This window comes from Urocampus carinirostris, chromosome 8, assembly GCF_059441175.1.
Source record: "Urocampus carinirostris isolate Australia breed hairy pipefish chromosome 8, RoL_Ucar_1.0, whole genome shotgun sequence".
NCBI lineage: Eukaryota > Metazoa > Chordata > Actinopteri > Syngnathiformes > Syngnathidae > Urocampus > Urocampus carinirostris.
In genome coordinates, this window is record NC_142356.1 from 14,915,777 (window position 1) to 14,929,848 (window position 14,072).

At 39.5% G+C, this 14,072-nt stretch overlaps 1 protein-coding gene across 1 annotated transcript in view; it reads right to left on the minus strand.

Annotated features, from left to right (window-relative positions):
- usp43a (ubiquitin specific peptidase 43a) overlaps positions 1 to 14,072 on the minus strand; it is a 166,795-nt gene that overhangs the window by 80,683 nt on the left and 72,040 nt on the right. The window contains exons 3-4 of the mRNA XM_088341696.1: positions 13,435 to 13,523; positions 4,436 to 4,528 (exon numbers count right to left, since the gene is read on the minus strand). Of these exons, the coding sequence (XP_088197822.1) occupies positions 4,436 to 4,528; positions 13,435 to 13,523 (182 nt within the window). The remainder of the gene's footprint in view (positions 1 to 4,435; positions 4,529 to 13,434; positions 13,524 to 14,072) is intronic.

Below are 14,072 nucleotides of genomic sequence, written 5' to 3' on the forward strand. Positions count from 1 at the left end.
GAGTAAGAGTCCCGGCTCCTAGACTTTGTAGCGCATTATGAACTGACCGATAACGGATAATGGATAATGAATACAGAAGATAGAACAATAACCCTTAAAAAATCCCCCAGCCCCCAAACACCACCTCTTCGATCCTGGCTACTAACCCGTTATTTCCGTTCCTGACCCCGCCATCACTTGCCACGGAAGACCCACCTCCGCGTCTGAGCAACCTAACCTGTGTATTCCTTTCCCTTCTTCCCAATAAAACTGTGAGAAATGTTACGTGAGTGGGTCCTGTCTCCGTTCCGGCTCTGGCAATCACTGCAAATGCCTACAAAAATTAGTATGATTTCAGGACCCTGGTAAGACACCACAGGCAACAATAACAATGCTATTCGTTTCTGCACAAAATAGGTACAAAACCCCAATAATAAAGAATTTAGCAGAACAAAACATTCCGTAGCATTACAAAGAGGTGCCATGTTGAACATTTTAATATGCTTTGATATGTAACATATTTTGGGGCTATTGGTGTGCTGTTGGAAGAAAATCCAATTTCGCTGGACGAGATAATCTAATTTGTTTGAGTGTGACTTCATACCTAATTAGATTATTTTCAAATCTCCTCGCAAGTCAACTGTAGAACGTGCGAGAAGGGAAAATGTTGCATTGTTGTCAATAATGGAGGATGCCGCTAGATGAGACAGCAATGTGAGAAATAAAACGTGACGAGGACGCAGGACATTTTTGGAAAAATGGGAAATTGAGACACCATATTTGGACAACTTGTGCCGTGGTCTCGTTAAACCTTTGAGCTACCGGGCTAATATTGAAATTCATTACGCGGTTCTCAGTGTTCATTTTACCTCTGAAAAGTGATGGGTCCCGGGGACTCGCATGCTCAAAAATCTATGGGTCCCAACAGAGATCTATGGGTCCCCAAAATTTAGTGTGCTCCATGCCCTTACAAACTGTCGTATTTTCCCTTACAAAATACAAAAAAATCTTTTTATATTTCAAACATGTTTATTTATGTAGTTTAACATGTAATATTGTACATGTGTTTCCTTATATATATTGTTAATGAACATTTTGTTGTGAGACACTGAGTTGCTCGACATGAATGAAGTTTATTATAAAAAAAGTTCAAAAATGAAGTCGCTTGGACGTTCACTGTAGAAGGAAAAAATACATGCAAATATAGTTAAGTAGATTAATACATTTTCTTATTCAAATTATGAATTCATTTTCTGCATTAAATTATTGTTGGTAATATACTGATTAAAAGGGATCACCACAAACCTGTCTTTTTTCATTTTCTCCTTTTATACTTCCTTTTTTTCTTAACTTCTTTATATTATACAACATCATCATTCGTAATATAATGCATCAAAGCAAGTGAGCCGTTTGAGAGCCGGCTCTCTTTAATGAGTTGAGCCGAAAAAGCCGGTTCTCTAAAAAGAAACGGACTTTCACTACACAACTCGAACTGGAGATCGGCGTGCAGACGAAAACTTGAACCGCGAGACCAAAACAACAATGACGTATCTGCCTTACGAAAAGTTTGGAGTGCGATGAATCTTTGTTAAAAAATAATGCGTCTAGGATGCAGGGACGCGGACAAACGAGAACACTGGGTTCTATTATCCCAAACGGTCCCTGAATTTTTACAAGCAGAAAATCGCGCATCACATGAAGGATATAACTATTTCTACAGCAGAGTGTTGGCCTTCCAAAACATCTCTATACATTTGAACTAATATTTTCAGTGGTGTATATTTGTGGACTTATCAAGCCATTTTTTTTCTCTTCGAGTACATTTTTACCCAACTCAGTACAACAGTTTTGAAATGAGTTATTGGTATTATCTGCACCACACAGACATCCGAATCCTGCTGTTAGCCTGCTTATACTTTTAAGCGCTCAGCAAGCCTTCTATTTATATACTGTTGGTAGCTGGGGTTTTGTGAACCCAAAAAAGACCGCATGTTGTGGATGCAATTCCGACAGTGTGGACAACAAGAGTTGTGGAAATGTGAAAATCATTTACTTGGCTTACATTTGGAAATTATAACATATTAGTCAGCACTCTGCATCATTTATCTGCATTGTTAGCTGACCATGCTACAAATGAGAAATGACTCTCTTGAATCATGAATTAGGGTTTATGTGCATTAAAATGCTGTTTAGATCAACTTTGTTATCGAATTATACAAAAAGAAAAGAGCATGTAATGCTGTAGGAAATTTCAGTCCTCTAAATGCATTTCAGGACCTTAACCCGCACCTAAAACCCCCAAATTGGGCAGAAATTTGAAAGTGCACCTTGTAACCTAGTGCGCCTTATACACGGGCTCATACGGCAAAAAAAAATGGAAATGCATTCAGTTTCTATGCGTGTGTCACTATACAAGGTTTTACTGTGTACTACTACAATTACGGATCCATTTTTAAAATACCGCTGCCCAAAATCGCAATTTAATGGGAATTGAACCCGGTTTGCGGCAACGTCCGATTCATCATGGGATACACCAAACAGTTGTTTCCTTCGTCATGCTTTTTTGCTTTTATTTCTTCCTTTCAGGGCGACTTCCCGTTTTTTTCCATTCTCTAACATTCATTTTATGCACCAATAGCAAACATGGTTTGATCATGAGATAAAATAGAATGCCTTTTTGTATGTCATCTGTATCACTGGTACTCTAGTGGTTACGTTTCGGCGCTCTAACTGCCCCGTTCTGTGTTAGATTCCAGTTGCATACAATCTTTGTGATTTTGGTCACCAACATTTTTGACTGATCAATTATTGCACTAATTAAGAGTCCAGGAACATTTTTGACCCACATTTTGATTTTTTGGAGAGAGAGAGAGCCAGAGCATACATTTTAAAACAAATTTCAGCAAACCCACCCAATGAGCTCTCCAAAATAACCCTAATTTTTCGGCGCATTGTATTTCCCTGTGTGACGCAAGGATTAGATTAAGTTTATGAAATAAGAATAATGCCAGAGCCTGTGTCCCATATCAACAAATATACCACTTTAAAGTTGTCTCCCTGCCGCAATTAAGATCGTCGAGGCTCATTTTGACCTTTATTTTTCATAAATAAGGGTTTCAAAACAAGGTGCAAGCAGAGTTATTTCTTAAAAATGTCACAAAATATTGCAAACAAGGACACTAACGACGCTGTGTGCATAGCTCCGCCCCCCTTATGCAAACACAAATTGCTCATGGAGCTTGGCTGGTGTTTCTGCGTGATTACTTTTTTTCTGTGGGTTGTTAGTATAAAGTGTCTCACCAACTAACATTGTTTAGGGAGCTTCCATATAAAGGTTCTTAGTCACGTACAGCCACCTGGACTATAAACTGTACTGTGGAGTATGCTCCACCTCGTGTTCACGTAGATTTGTCAGCGCTCGCCAACTCGTTTGTTTGTTTGTACATGATTCAAATTGAATCTTTTCTTCCGGCGCCGTCACGAATGGCAGCCACTCCAGCAGCTCCCGTGTTATTTTCGATTGTTCTCGATTGTTCTCAGCTCAGGGATGCTGCTGGAAATGTGAATTTCCCTTCGGGGATGAACAAAGTATCTATCTATCTATCTATCTTTATATACTGGAGTGAACCATTAATTATAATAGTGCTATGTCGGCTACGAGCACACCAGACTTGAATCCGCGCTTCTAAGAATGAAGTGGAAATGCAAGTCAATCGAAGCTAACGACAAAATGTGTGAGGATGATTTTATCTCTGAGCAATATGTAATAATACATGCACTGATATATACTGTAGGTGCGCAACAGTTATACACTAATAAATTTGGTAGCTCTTATTGTGTTTTAATTTCATGCACCTTTTAGTCCAATGCGCCTTACATATGAAACGAAATGATCTGCATTTATATAGCGCTTTTCAATTCAATGACTTCCCAAAGCGCTTTACAGTGTGCTTCACATTTCCCAATAGCGGCCTTGTATTGCAGCCATGTAAGACGCTAACCTGCTTATTGGGGGTATTAGGGGTTCAGTGTCTTACCCAAGGACACTTCGACATGTAACACGGACAAGCCGGGATTCGAACTGGGATCCCTTGATCCCAAGACGAGCGCTCTACCTCCTGAGCTACTGCTGCCCCAAATATAAAAAAATATACGACAGACTATTTTCCGGGAAGTGCGCCTTATAATCTGGTGTGCCTCATAGTGTGGAAAATATGGTAACTTTTCATTATGCATTAGTTTGTGTGCACATTTGAGAATAATGACAACTGTTTCCAGATGATTACAGATATCGGCGGTTTTTATTTACCACCGATTCTCATGGTTGGCTATGCAAGTACCTGCAGCTATGTTTTTAATCGGTAACAGACTTCAAGAGTTGACTTTTAGAATTCGAATAATCTAGAAAAAAAACTGGAATCAAAAGTAAACAATGAATTAATGATAAAAACAGTACCTGGTTTGTCTCAGAGGGATGGGCAAGGAGATACATAAAAAGGGGTCGAAGGTGTTGCTTTGCTTAAGGCAATGAGGGCAAGTCAGAGACGACCTAGGGAAAGAAAAAGTAAATCAGATTATAATTTTCAGTGATAAATAAAAGTTTCCAATATAAATACAAAACAAAATGTTATTTTCTAAAATATTGCAAATTGGGAAGGAAGTCTTAATCATTTGTCCAAACATAAATAAGACATTTCGAGGGGTTAAATGCAGAATTTTCTTTTTCTCTTTCATTTAATCTCTGAGTAATTAGAGCTGCTTTGGTTGCCAAATGAATCCAAATGGACTCAAGTCAGGAGTCAATTCTTAAACAATCAAGGTTTGAGCAGAGGTAATTACAGTCACTACCACTTGTTCCTGATGGGAAACCAGAAGCCATGATTAAAATGAATAACAATAGGCATGTTTTACCAAAGCAATATGCATATAGGTCATTGCCAGAGGTTTTCCCTTACTTCCTCTGTATCTGTTTTCTAAGGAACAGTCAACAATTTTAAGTAAGAGATTGTGAGGCTGATGAATGTTTAGTAGAAGTGGGACAACAGATGTGTTACTCATCTGCCCGCTACAAACTGCTTCTCTTAACTACAAAAGTGTTTACTGGGATAATACCACACACACATTCACCATCTATAAGAGGAATGACCACTATTTGAGGAACATGACTTTAGGAAATTTCCATTTTCTGTGACACCATTATGCCATTAAGTGTAGAATATTTCACTTTTTCTGGTGCATCCCAGTCCACAGTAACAAGCCTTGCATCCTTTAAATCATGCATAGAAAGATCCATTAGAGCAGGGGTGTCACACTCATTTTAACACGGGGGCCATACGATAGACAAAGCATTCTCTCAGGGGCCGGACTAGTAGAATAGAGAGAAACAAAAAAGGAGAGAAATGAATAAGAGAAAGAGATGGAGAGGAAAAGAGAGAGGGTATGCCAAAGAAAGAAAAAAAGTGATAAAGAGATAAAGGGAAAAGAAAGGGAAAGCAAAATAAATAAATTCCAAAAAAAGAGGGAAAGATAGAAGAGGAGAAGGAGAGAAAAAGAGGAAAGAAGAGGAAAGCAAGAGAGAGAAAAGAGAAAAGGAAAAAAAGAGGAGAGAGCAAAAGACACAGAGGAACAAAGAAAGAGAAAAAGAGACGGAGTGAAAGCGAGAGAGAGAAAAGGGGCGAGACAGAGAAAAGGGGCGAGACAGAGAAAAGGGGCGAGACAGGGACAGACAGACAGACAGAGACAGAGAGAGAGACAGAGAGAGAGAGAGACAGAGAAATACAACTACAGCGTCTTTGTGAATGGCACCTGGCTTTGGCAACATAAGTGGACATGTTTCAACCTGTAACTAGTTTTTTTTCTTGTGCTTCTCTCAGCGTTGTCGTGCGGGCCTGCTTCAGCCAGCGGGCCGCCTGTTTGACACCGCTGCATTATATAAAAAAAAAAGGGTATAAAATCACTTGCATAAACTGCGCTGGCCCCGATGGGCCGAGCGATATCAAATATTAGCACGGACACAAAGTCCTCTTAAATATGGCGTCAGCGAGCAAGACACAAGTTCATCGTCTGATAATTTGCACACACGGATTAGGCCATTTGGATACACGGTGAAATGACCTTTTACCCCACCACTCAAAAAAAGAAAAAAAAAAATGATGTTCTGATTTTTGAGCACAAAACAAAACCAAAACCTGACGATAAGTTGTGAATAGGGTATAATAGGGTAAAGTATAATCTTATGATGACTAGGATGGCGGAGGCTCCTGAAACGATAGAAAAGTAAAAGGGAGTGAGCAAAAGAGACACAAAGGGAGCGACAACAAAGTGCAGGGAGCCTCACCAGGGGGCGTGCATTAAAGAAAAGCTCAAGGTCGGGCATGGGCAGCCGACTTGGCAAAGGCAAAAAAGAGGAAAGTGCACTAAAGGACAGAAAGCATCAGTGAAGCTTTTTGCACACAGGAAGTGAGCACTCGTCCTATTTTCATCCTCATTTAACTTTTGTTAGAAAAATTCCACACCAAACACTGATGGTAAACAGAATGAATACTTCAAAGTACATTTGACTAGTGTTAGGAATTAAATATCAAAAATGGAACGTTTTCCAAATTGTTCGAATCAGTTATCTGAATCCATTAACCAAACACAACCTACACTCTACTAACAATGCACGCTCGTTTCTTGAAGGAAAAGATGGACAAGAGAACGGCAGGCAAATTTAATTTCTTCAACAATTTAACTAAGTGAACTCTATCGAATTAGCCGAATTAGTGTCGCTCGAGTCTCCGTCAAGCTTAAATAGACAGAAAAACAATCTGTCAATGAGCCGCAGCTGGTGCCACACGGGCGGGGACAATCGGGCGCCATGGCAACCGTGACATATTCAACATTTTTTTAAACACTCACGATATATAAGTTGATCCGTTATACATGTTATATAAACTTGTTTAGAGGCTGGCGTCTCGGAGACAACAGGCCATTAAAAATAGACACGGCAAAGTCAGAGTGACAGACACCGAGGAGGAGCCAAAAACGCATTGGAACACGAGCGAGTGTCGACTCCCACATCGGCGGCCCAATGCACAAGACAGCGCGGGCTCTAATCGCAAACATTTATTCAGATCAGAGAACTCTGTTGACTCCCTGTGAGCAATGTCTACGGGAGATGTGAAAGGAACAGGGGAAGGAAGATGAGGGGAAGGAAGACCGATTGAAAAACAAAGGACGAGACTTGGAAACAGTCGCAGGTTGACAAATAGGACGCAAACAAAACTCCGTAAATGAAATTGCTTTGTTGTTACAAATGGCTTCCCGCAACTGTCGGTTAAAGCGGCGAGGTACGTTGACAGCAAGCGGTTGGAAAGAAAATCAAGTGACCCTGGTGGGGATAGGCAGTACAAGGTGCTTTAATCGTTTTCAGTTGCTAGGCTACGTGGATTTTAGCGGTGCAGTTTTGTGCACACTTTTGTTTTAATTCATTCTTTTTTGTCACGGATAAATACCTTAAGAAATAATGGAGCAAAATGAACAACCAAACATTTTAGACCAGGCATGTCAAACATACATATTAGATAATTTAATCAGCTCCGCCATACATTTCCGAGTATGTCATAAAAAAAGCGAGTCTCTAGGTCATTTCTATCAAACATGATGAAAATTTAAATAAATGTAAACCAAATGCTCTCTCTGGCCGCTAGAGGGCTGTGTTGAGTTTGCGTAACGTGGTGAATTGGTTTAGGGTTAAAACTGCATTCACTCAACTGTTATAATAAACCAGTACCGTAAATTCCGGACTATAAGCCGCTACTTTTTTCCCCAAACTTTCAACCCTGCGGCTTATTCAGTGATGCGGCCAATTTATGTAATTTGAGTACAAAAGGTAAGATTTAGACTGCAACTTCTTAGCTTGTGTACAAATTAAATTAGCGTAGACATATCCTCATCACGCAAATTGAAACAAGAAAGGCACATGACGCAACTTTCAAGCTAAACGCAATCGAGCAGTCCGATATAGGAGGAAACAGAGCAGCCGCACGTAAATTTTGCCATGCGAGCGTGATGTTGAATAAGGGAGCGTGGGACGACGTCTATCTGACAAAGTCTCCTTCCCATACTGAAGGAAGACAACTTTGATGACGTCAGATATAAGGAGGAAGGTGAGGATGGTTTACCGTGCTCACTACAAGTACGGTATGATTTTTTAACAGAGCTGTCTACTGTGTTGCGAGCAGCGTTTTGCTACCCTTCACAGGCACTGTTTGGGATGAAAGTTATAATATTATTATTAAAGCTTTGAAAACTCTCTCGGTGTACCGTCTTTCTTTGTAAATATGTGTAACCATGTATAATATGTATTTGCAACTGTATATTTTTGTAATGTATTTATTTTAGAGACTTATTCTGATATGTTTTGTACGGGCGAATCAAAATGAAGGGACGAAAACCACGGGGGCTGATGGGAAGTGGAGTAAACATGAGACGTGTTTGTGGAGGCGGCGGACAATAGTGGATATATATTTTTCCCACCCTTACCTTTGGAAATATACATTTGTTTTCCTTGGATTATTTTCAACGGGACCTGGACTCTGCAGGTCCGCATCCAATCTTAAGTACCGGTATAATTTGTTGTTCATTCTGCCAGCTAAGGTTTAAGAACTGTGTACTTTGCATTCAGTTACAATCGCGGGACACAAAGTCGGATTTGGGTTAGTTTTGTGATTGTGTTACATGTTCTAATGTGTGCGCATGCGGCTTATATATTTTTGTAATGTATTTATTTTAGAAACTTATTCTGATATGTTTTGTACGAGCAAATGAGAAAGAAGGGGCGGGGCGAACGCGGGCTGACGGGAAGTGGAGTAAAGGTGAGACGTGTTTGTGGACGCAGCCGACAATAGTGGATATATATTTTTCCCACCCATAACTTTGAAAATATACACTTTTTTCCTTGGATTACTTTCAACGGGCACCCAGACTCTGCAGGTCTGCATTACATGTTAAGTACCGGTATCATTTTCTTTCATTTTGCCGGCTGTGTTTTTTGAACTGTATATTGTTTGTTTGCTGTTATTAGTGTCAATAAATTTGTTCAAACCGGACGGATCTATTGACACTAACAAAGATGTTACATAACGAAATTGTGAATATGCTTGATTGCTGTTAAGATTGTCGAGAAGGGTTGTTAAGACCTCACATTGTTTGTTTGCTGGCTTGTGTCAATAAATTTGTTCAAACTAAAAAAAATTCGTGTTTGTAGTGCGTTTTTTCAATGTGGGCGCATGCGGCTAGTATACAGGTGCGGCTTGTGTATGTACAAAATCGGTTTTCCTCCCGAAATGTAGTGGGTGCGGCTTATAATCAGGTGCGCTCTATAGTCCGGAATTTACGGTAATTATATTCAACACCAAGTATGAAAATATTTTTCCTTATTGTTTGTGGATAAATGTATTGTGTTTAATCCCTATTCATCTGTCATTATGATATGTAGGATTGACAATTTGAGATGAGTCAACAGACCATGTAAACGCCTGCATCAAGCAGCCGGCAGAGATGGGTAGCTGCGTCGTTGCCGTTATGGACTTTTAGGACTATTTTACAGGCTTGAGGCAACGTTGCAGTCATGCAGCTTCTGGACAAATTTCAACATATTACCTATTGTTTTCTTTTATTGATGTTTACTATGTTTTGTATACTGTGACCCAATGCTAGATCTATTACACCCTGCTCATCCTGGAAGGGGGGTTACCACTAGTGAGGCCCCTTGTCATGTTTTTTTTTCCTCATGCTGAGGTTTTGAGTTTTTCCTTGCCCACATGTTGTTTTCAGATCAGGGGATGGTATAATTGTAATCCTGTGCAGTCCTTTGAGACATCTTGTGATTAAGTGCGATACAAATAAATGTGACTTGACTGGATAGGTAAATAATGTAGGCTGAATGATAAAACATACTAGAAAAACAAAGCTACACATATAGAGTTCACATTCTTTTACTGATTTGTCCCGCCTCAGTGCAGAAAGTCTGGATCCGGCCCCTGAGTTGATCAAGTTTGACATCCCTGTTTTAGACAATGAATCAAGATAGCCAAGCATTTAGCAAAGGCGCTAGGGTCATCTCGTGTAAGGGACAGATACAATAAATGGAACTACAGTATTCTCATGACCAAATTCCATAAAAAGTCAATCAACTTGAGGATTAGGTTACTGTATATACTCACATCCAAGCATTTATCGCATATAAGCCCAACCTCTAAAACTGCTTTAGAATATTAACGTGGACCAAAACAGCGATAATTATTAAAATGTGTCGATAACAAAGATGAATCAACTTGTAAGCTAAAAATAAATAAATTCAAACCCTTTACTGTACACTCAAGCAACATTTTGATGGCAGACACTTTGTCACGGACAAAACAGGGACAAACCCAGACTATCATTTTTGTATTCCGCAATCATTTCCTTCCTCAGCTCGATTGTTGTCCTATTTTACACTTTTTCTTGTTACTTGCTATTATGGGGAAAAAGGCAATAAAACACACTAAATAACAATAAAATTAAACGTGGTTTCTCTCAAACACATTCGGGATTAAATCAATTGATTGAACAGGAAGAGAACAGCCGAGGAGGGAGCATGAGGACTCCGCTTTGCCGTGGGGTCCTTGGGTAGCCATGCCTGACATTTTGGTTCATGCACATATAAGTCGGCCCCATCTTTTAAGTTATTTATTTTCCGCACTATAAGGCGCACCGGGTTATAGGGCGCACCCCGAAAAAATAGTTTTGGGTCCTATATTTGACATACATAAGACGCACCGGATTATAAGGCGCTACAATGGGAACGTCGACAAAACAGTCAGATAGTTCAGTCCAACTTATTACCCCCTTAACATTCCGAAAGCTTGCAAAGAAGCAAATACTTGTCGTAGACACGTGCGGATGCGGTGTCCGTACGATGTCACTCAAATGCATCGTTCCAAATATCATTCGGAAGGTTAAAGTCTTGGGATTCAAGAAATGCCAACCATTCCTTAGTTTCTATTTTCTTTTTCACTCGCAACTTTACTGTGCATATGACAATAAACACTTGGAATTGAGTTTAATTTAAAAATAGACACTCCATTCCATCCATTATCTGCACCGCTTATCACAGAAACATCGAGTTCAGTCCGAAACAAGATACAGGGAAAATATTTAGCCGGGGTAGCTCACCGAAGTCGTTGTGTTCAATAATAATGTGCAGCCATGGTCCTCTTATATCCGCGAGTGTAGTAAATCCAGGAGAATAAAATATTTAAAAATACAGAATAGTAAAAAATGCTTTCTCTATGCCGTCAACCCAACGTGCTATTCACATTCATCTTTTTTGGCCAATTGCAGGCTTTGTTTTGCCGCTTTAGCCTATGCCAGCCTGTAAATGATAAAAAGGATCCGCCCCTTTACCTCCGAATAACTTTAGCCAATAGTGATCGATTCAAATGATGATTGACACATTGGTTAGCCAATGAAACGCCGGTAAATAAATCCCAGCATACACCGCGGACTACTTGGCGTTCGGGGGAACATCTAGTCGGCGGCTGCAAGTTAGTTGCAAGACTTTGTGACTTAATATTGATCCATAAATAAGACGCACTGTATTATAAGGCGCATGGTCAGCTTTTGAAAAAAATAAAGGCTTTTAGGTGCGCCTTGTAGTGCGGAAAATACGGTATGTATTTTCTATTTATATATCTGGCATATGTGCGAGTATATACGGTTATATGTGATGAAATACTAAGCAGTGATTCAAGTACATAATAGCCAAGAGAAGTACTTTCCTAGCCATACCAGCTAATCTAGTTGTAAGGTTTATGAAATAAGTTAGTCTAGCAATTAGCCTACCAATGGCAACAACATTGAGTACACGCAGATTTGTATTTTTTTCATCTTAAATCTGCAGATTAATAATCAGGAAAAGTTTCACAAGATCATAACACTCATTTGAAATGTCTTGTTAGTTGAATTATGTAAATGTTTCAGATGCATGCTCATTTATTCCATTTCACACAAGTTTGTTTGATTTTACTGCGACACGCAAAATACTCGACCTAGTACATTTAAGCGAGTGGAAAAGTTAAATGAAAGTGAGCATTCCAACATCTTAAATTGGGCCTAAAGAAACAGTCAAGTAGTCGTGTGAAAAAAACATCTTTCTTCAGTGACTGTGATCCCCAATGTTGAGAGTCTTGCACGATAAGCCTGTTAGCCGTGACGCTAAAGCAGCTAATCAGTGAAACAGTGACAGAATGTCCAACTGTTTGAGCAGCAACTCCCCACTGCTACAGACTTAACGAGAGCTGTCTTTCGGATAAATGATTACAAACCCACTCTGTATATTCGTTGCTTGTTTTAGTCCTCCTTTATCTGATGATTGAATGCTTACAAGTTATTGGATATAATCAGGAGGAATTCTCCTCCCAGCTCGAATGTGACACGAGCATTTGTATTCATGCTAATGCGGTGCCACTCAAGGCTCAGTGATTAAACTACCAATTTTGAACAGCAGTTCAGTCCTTATTACACAAAAAGGATTATCCTATCAACTCATCGGTTGTTATTTTTTTTATTTCTTTGTCAAGTGCCTATTAGTCACTTTGTGCAATCAACAAGAAAGAGCGTGGAAGTGACAAATGATACCCTTTGTATTACGATATGATGTTGGTGACTAAATGTATATACCGTATTTTCACGACTATAAGGCGCACCGGGTTATAGGGCGCACCCCCCAAAAATAGTTTTTGGTCCTATATTTTCCATACATAAGGCGCACAGGATTATAAGGCGCTACAATGGGAACGTTGACAAAACAGTCAGATAGTTCAGTCAAACTGATTACCCCCTTAACATTCCGAAAGCTTGCAAAGAAGCAAATACGTGTCTCACACATGTACGGACACAGTGTCTGTACGATGTCACCAATCACTCAAATGCATTGTTCCACATATCATTCGGAAGGTTAAAGTCTTGGGATTCAAGAAATGCCAACCATTTCTTAGTTTCTATTTTATTTTTCGCTGGTAACTGTGTGGACAGCAAAGTAAGAATTTTATTGTGCAGATAAACGTGGTTCTTTACTGTGCATATGACAATAAACACTTTGAATTGAATTTAGTTTAAAAATAGACTCATCACAGAAACATTAAGATCGTTCTAAAACAAGATACCGGGAAAATGTAAAGCCGCATCGCTCACCTAAGTTCTCTTGCAGCCATTACGTTCAATAATGATACGCAACCATGGTCTTCTTACAACCGTGAGTGTAGTAAATCCAACCGTGTAAAATATTTAATATTGATCCATATATAAGGCGCACTGTATTATAAAGGCGCATGGTCAGCTTTTGAAAAAAATAAAGGCTTTTAGGTGCGCCTTATAGTCGTGAAAATACCGTACATTTTATTTCGTTTCAAAGTCTTGTCGACAACTCACCTATATTGGGCCTGGAAGTGTTCCTGGACAAAGCTATTGCGGCCTCTGGGCTGCTGCGTGTTGGTCAGGTCCTCCAGTGAACTGGGCCCCTGAAGAAAACAGAAAAAAGTCGATTGTTTATACCAGTGTTTGGAATAACGTCTGCCTGGACGCCCGAGGCGTGCATCTTTTACGTCGGGCGTACAACTTACACAACGTCTCTGCCCGGGTGGCCGACAACTTTTTCAAGAAAGAAAGAGAAAAAAAAAAAAACTTTCGTTTTTATTTTTCAATTTCTTTCAAATCAATCGTTTGTTTTATTCTGATTTCGAAATCTTCGTTCGGTTTGGAAATTTTGGAATTTTAGTTCGTTTGGCAATTTGCATATTCGGCAATCTGCATCGAATAACTTCGTGCTTCCGGACTTTCAAGCGTTACAAAGTCGTACATTTGCATATCATTTTCCAAAGTAAATGCACAGAGAACACAAGAAAAATGGAGAAGTGGTTAGGAATCAAGCCAAAACCTCAGCCCCAAAAGAAATATTCAAAAGAAGCTAACAAAATTTATGACGCTACAAAACGTAAACGTACATTAAAAGAATTGCGGAAAGAGGAGTTCACGTGGCTTGCAGCAGACGATGCAACGCAAACATTGTA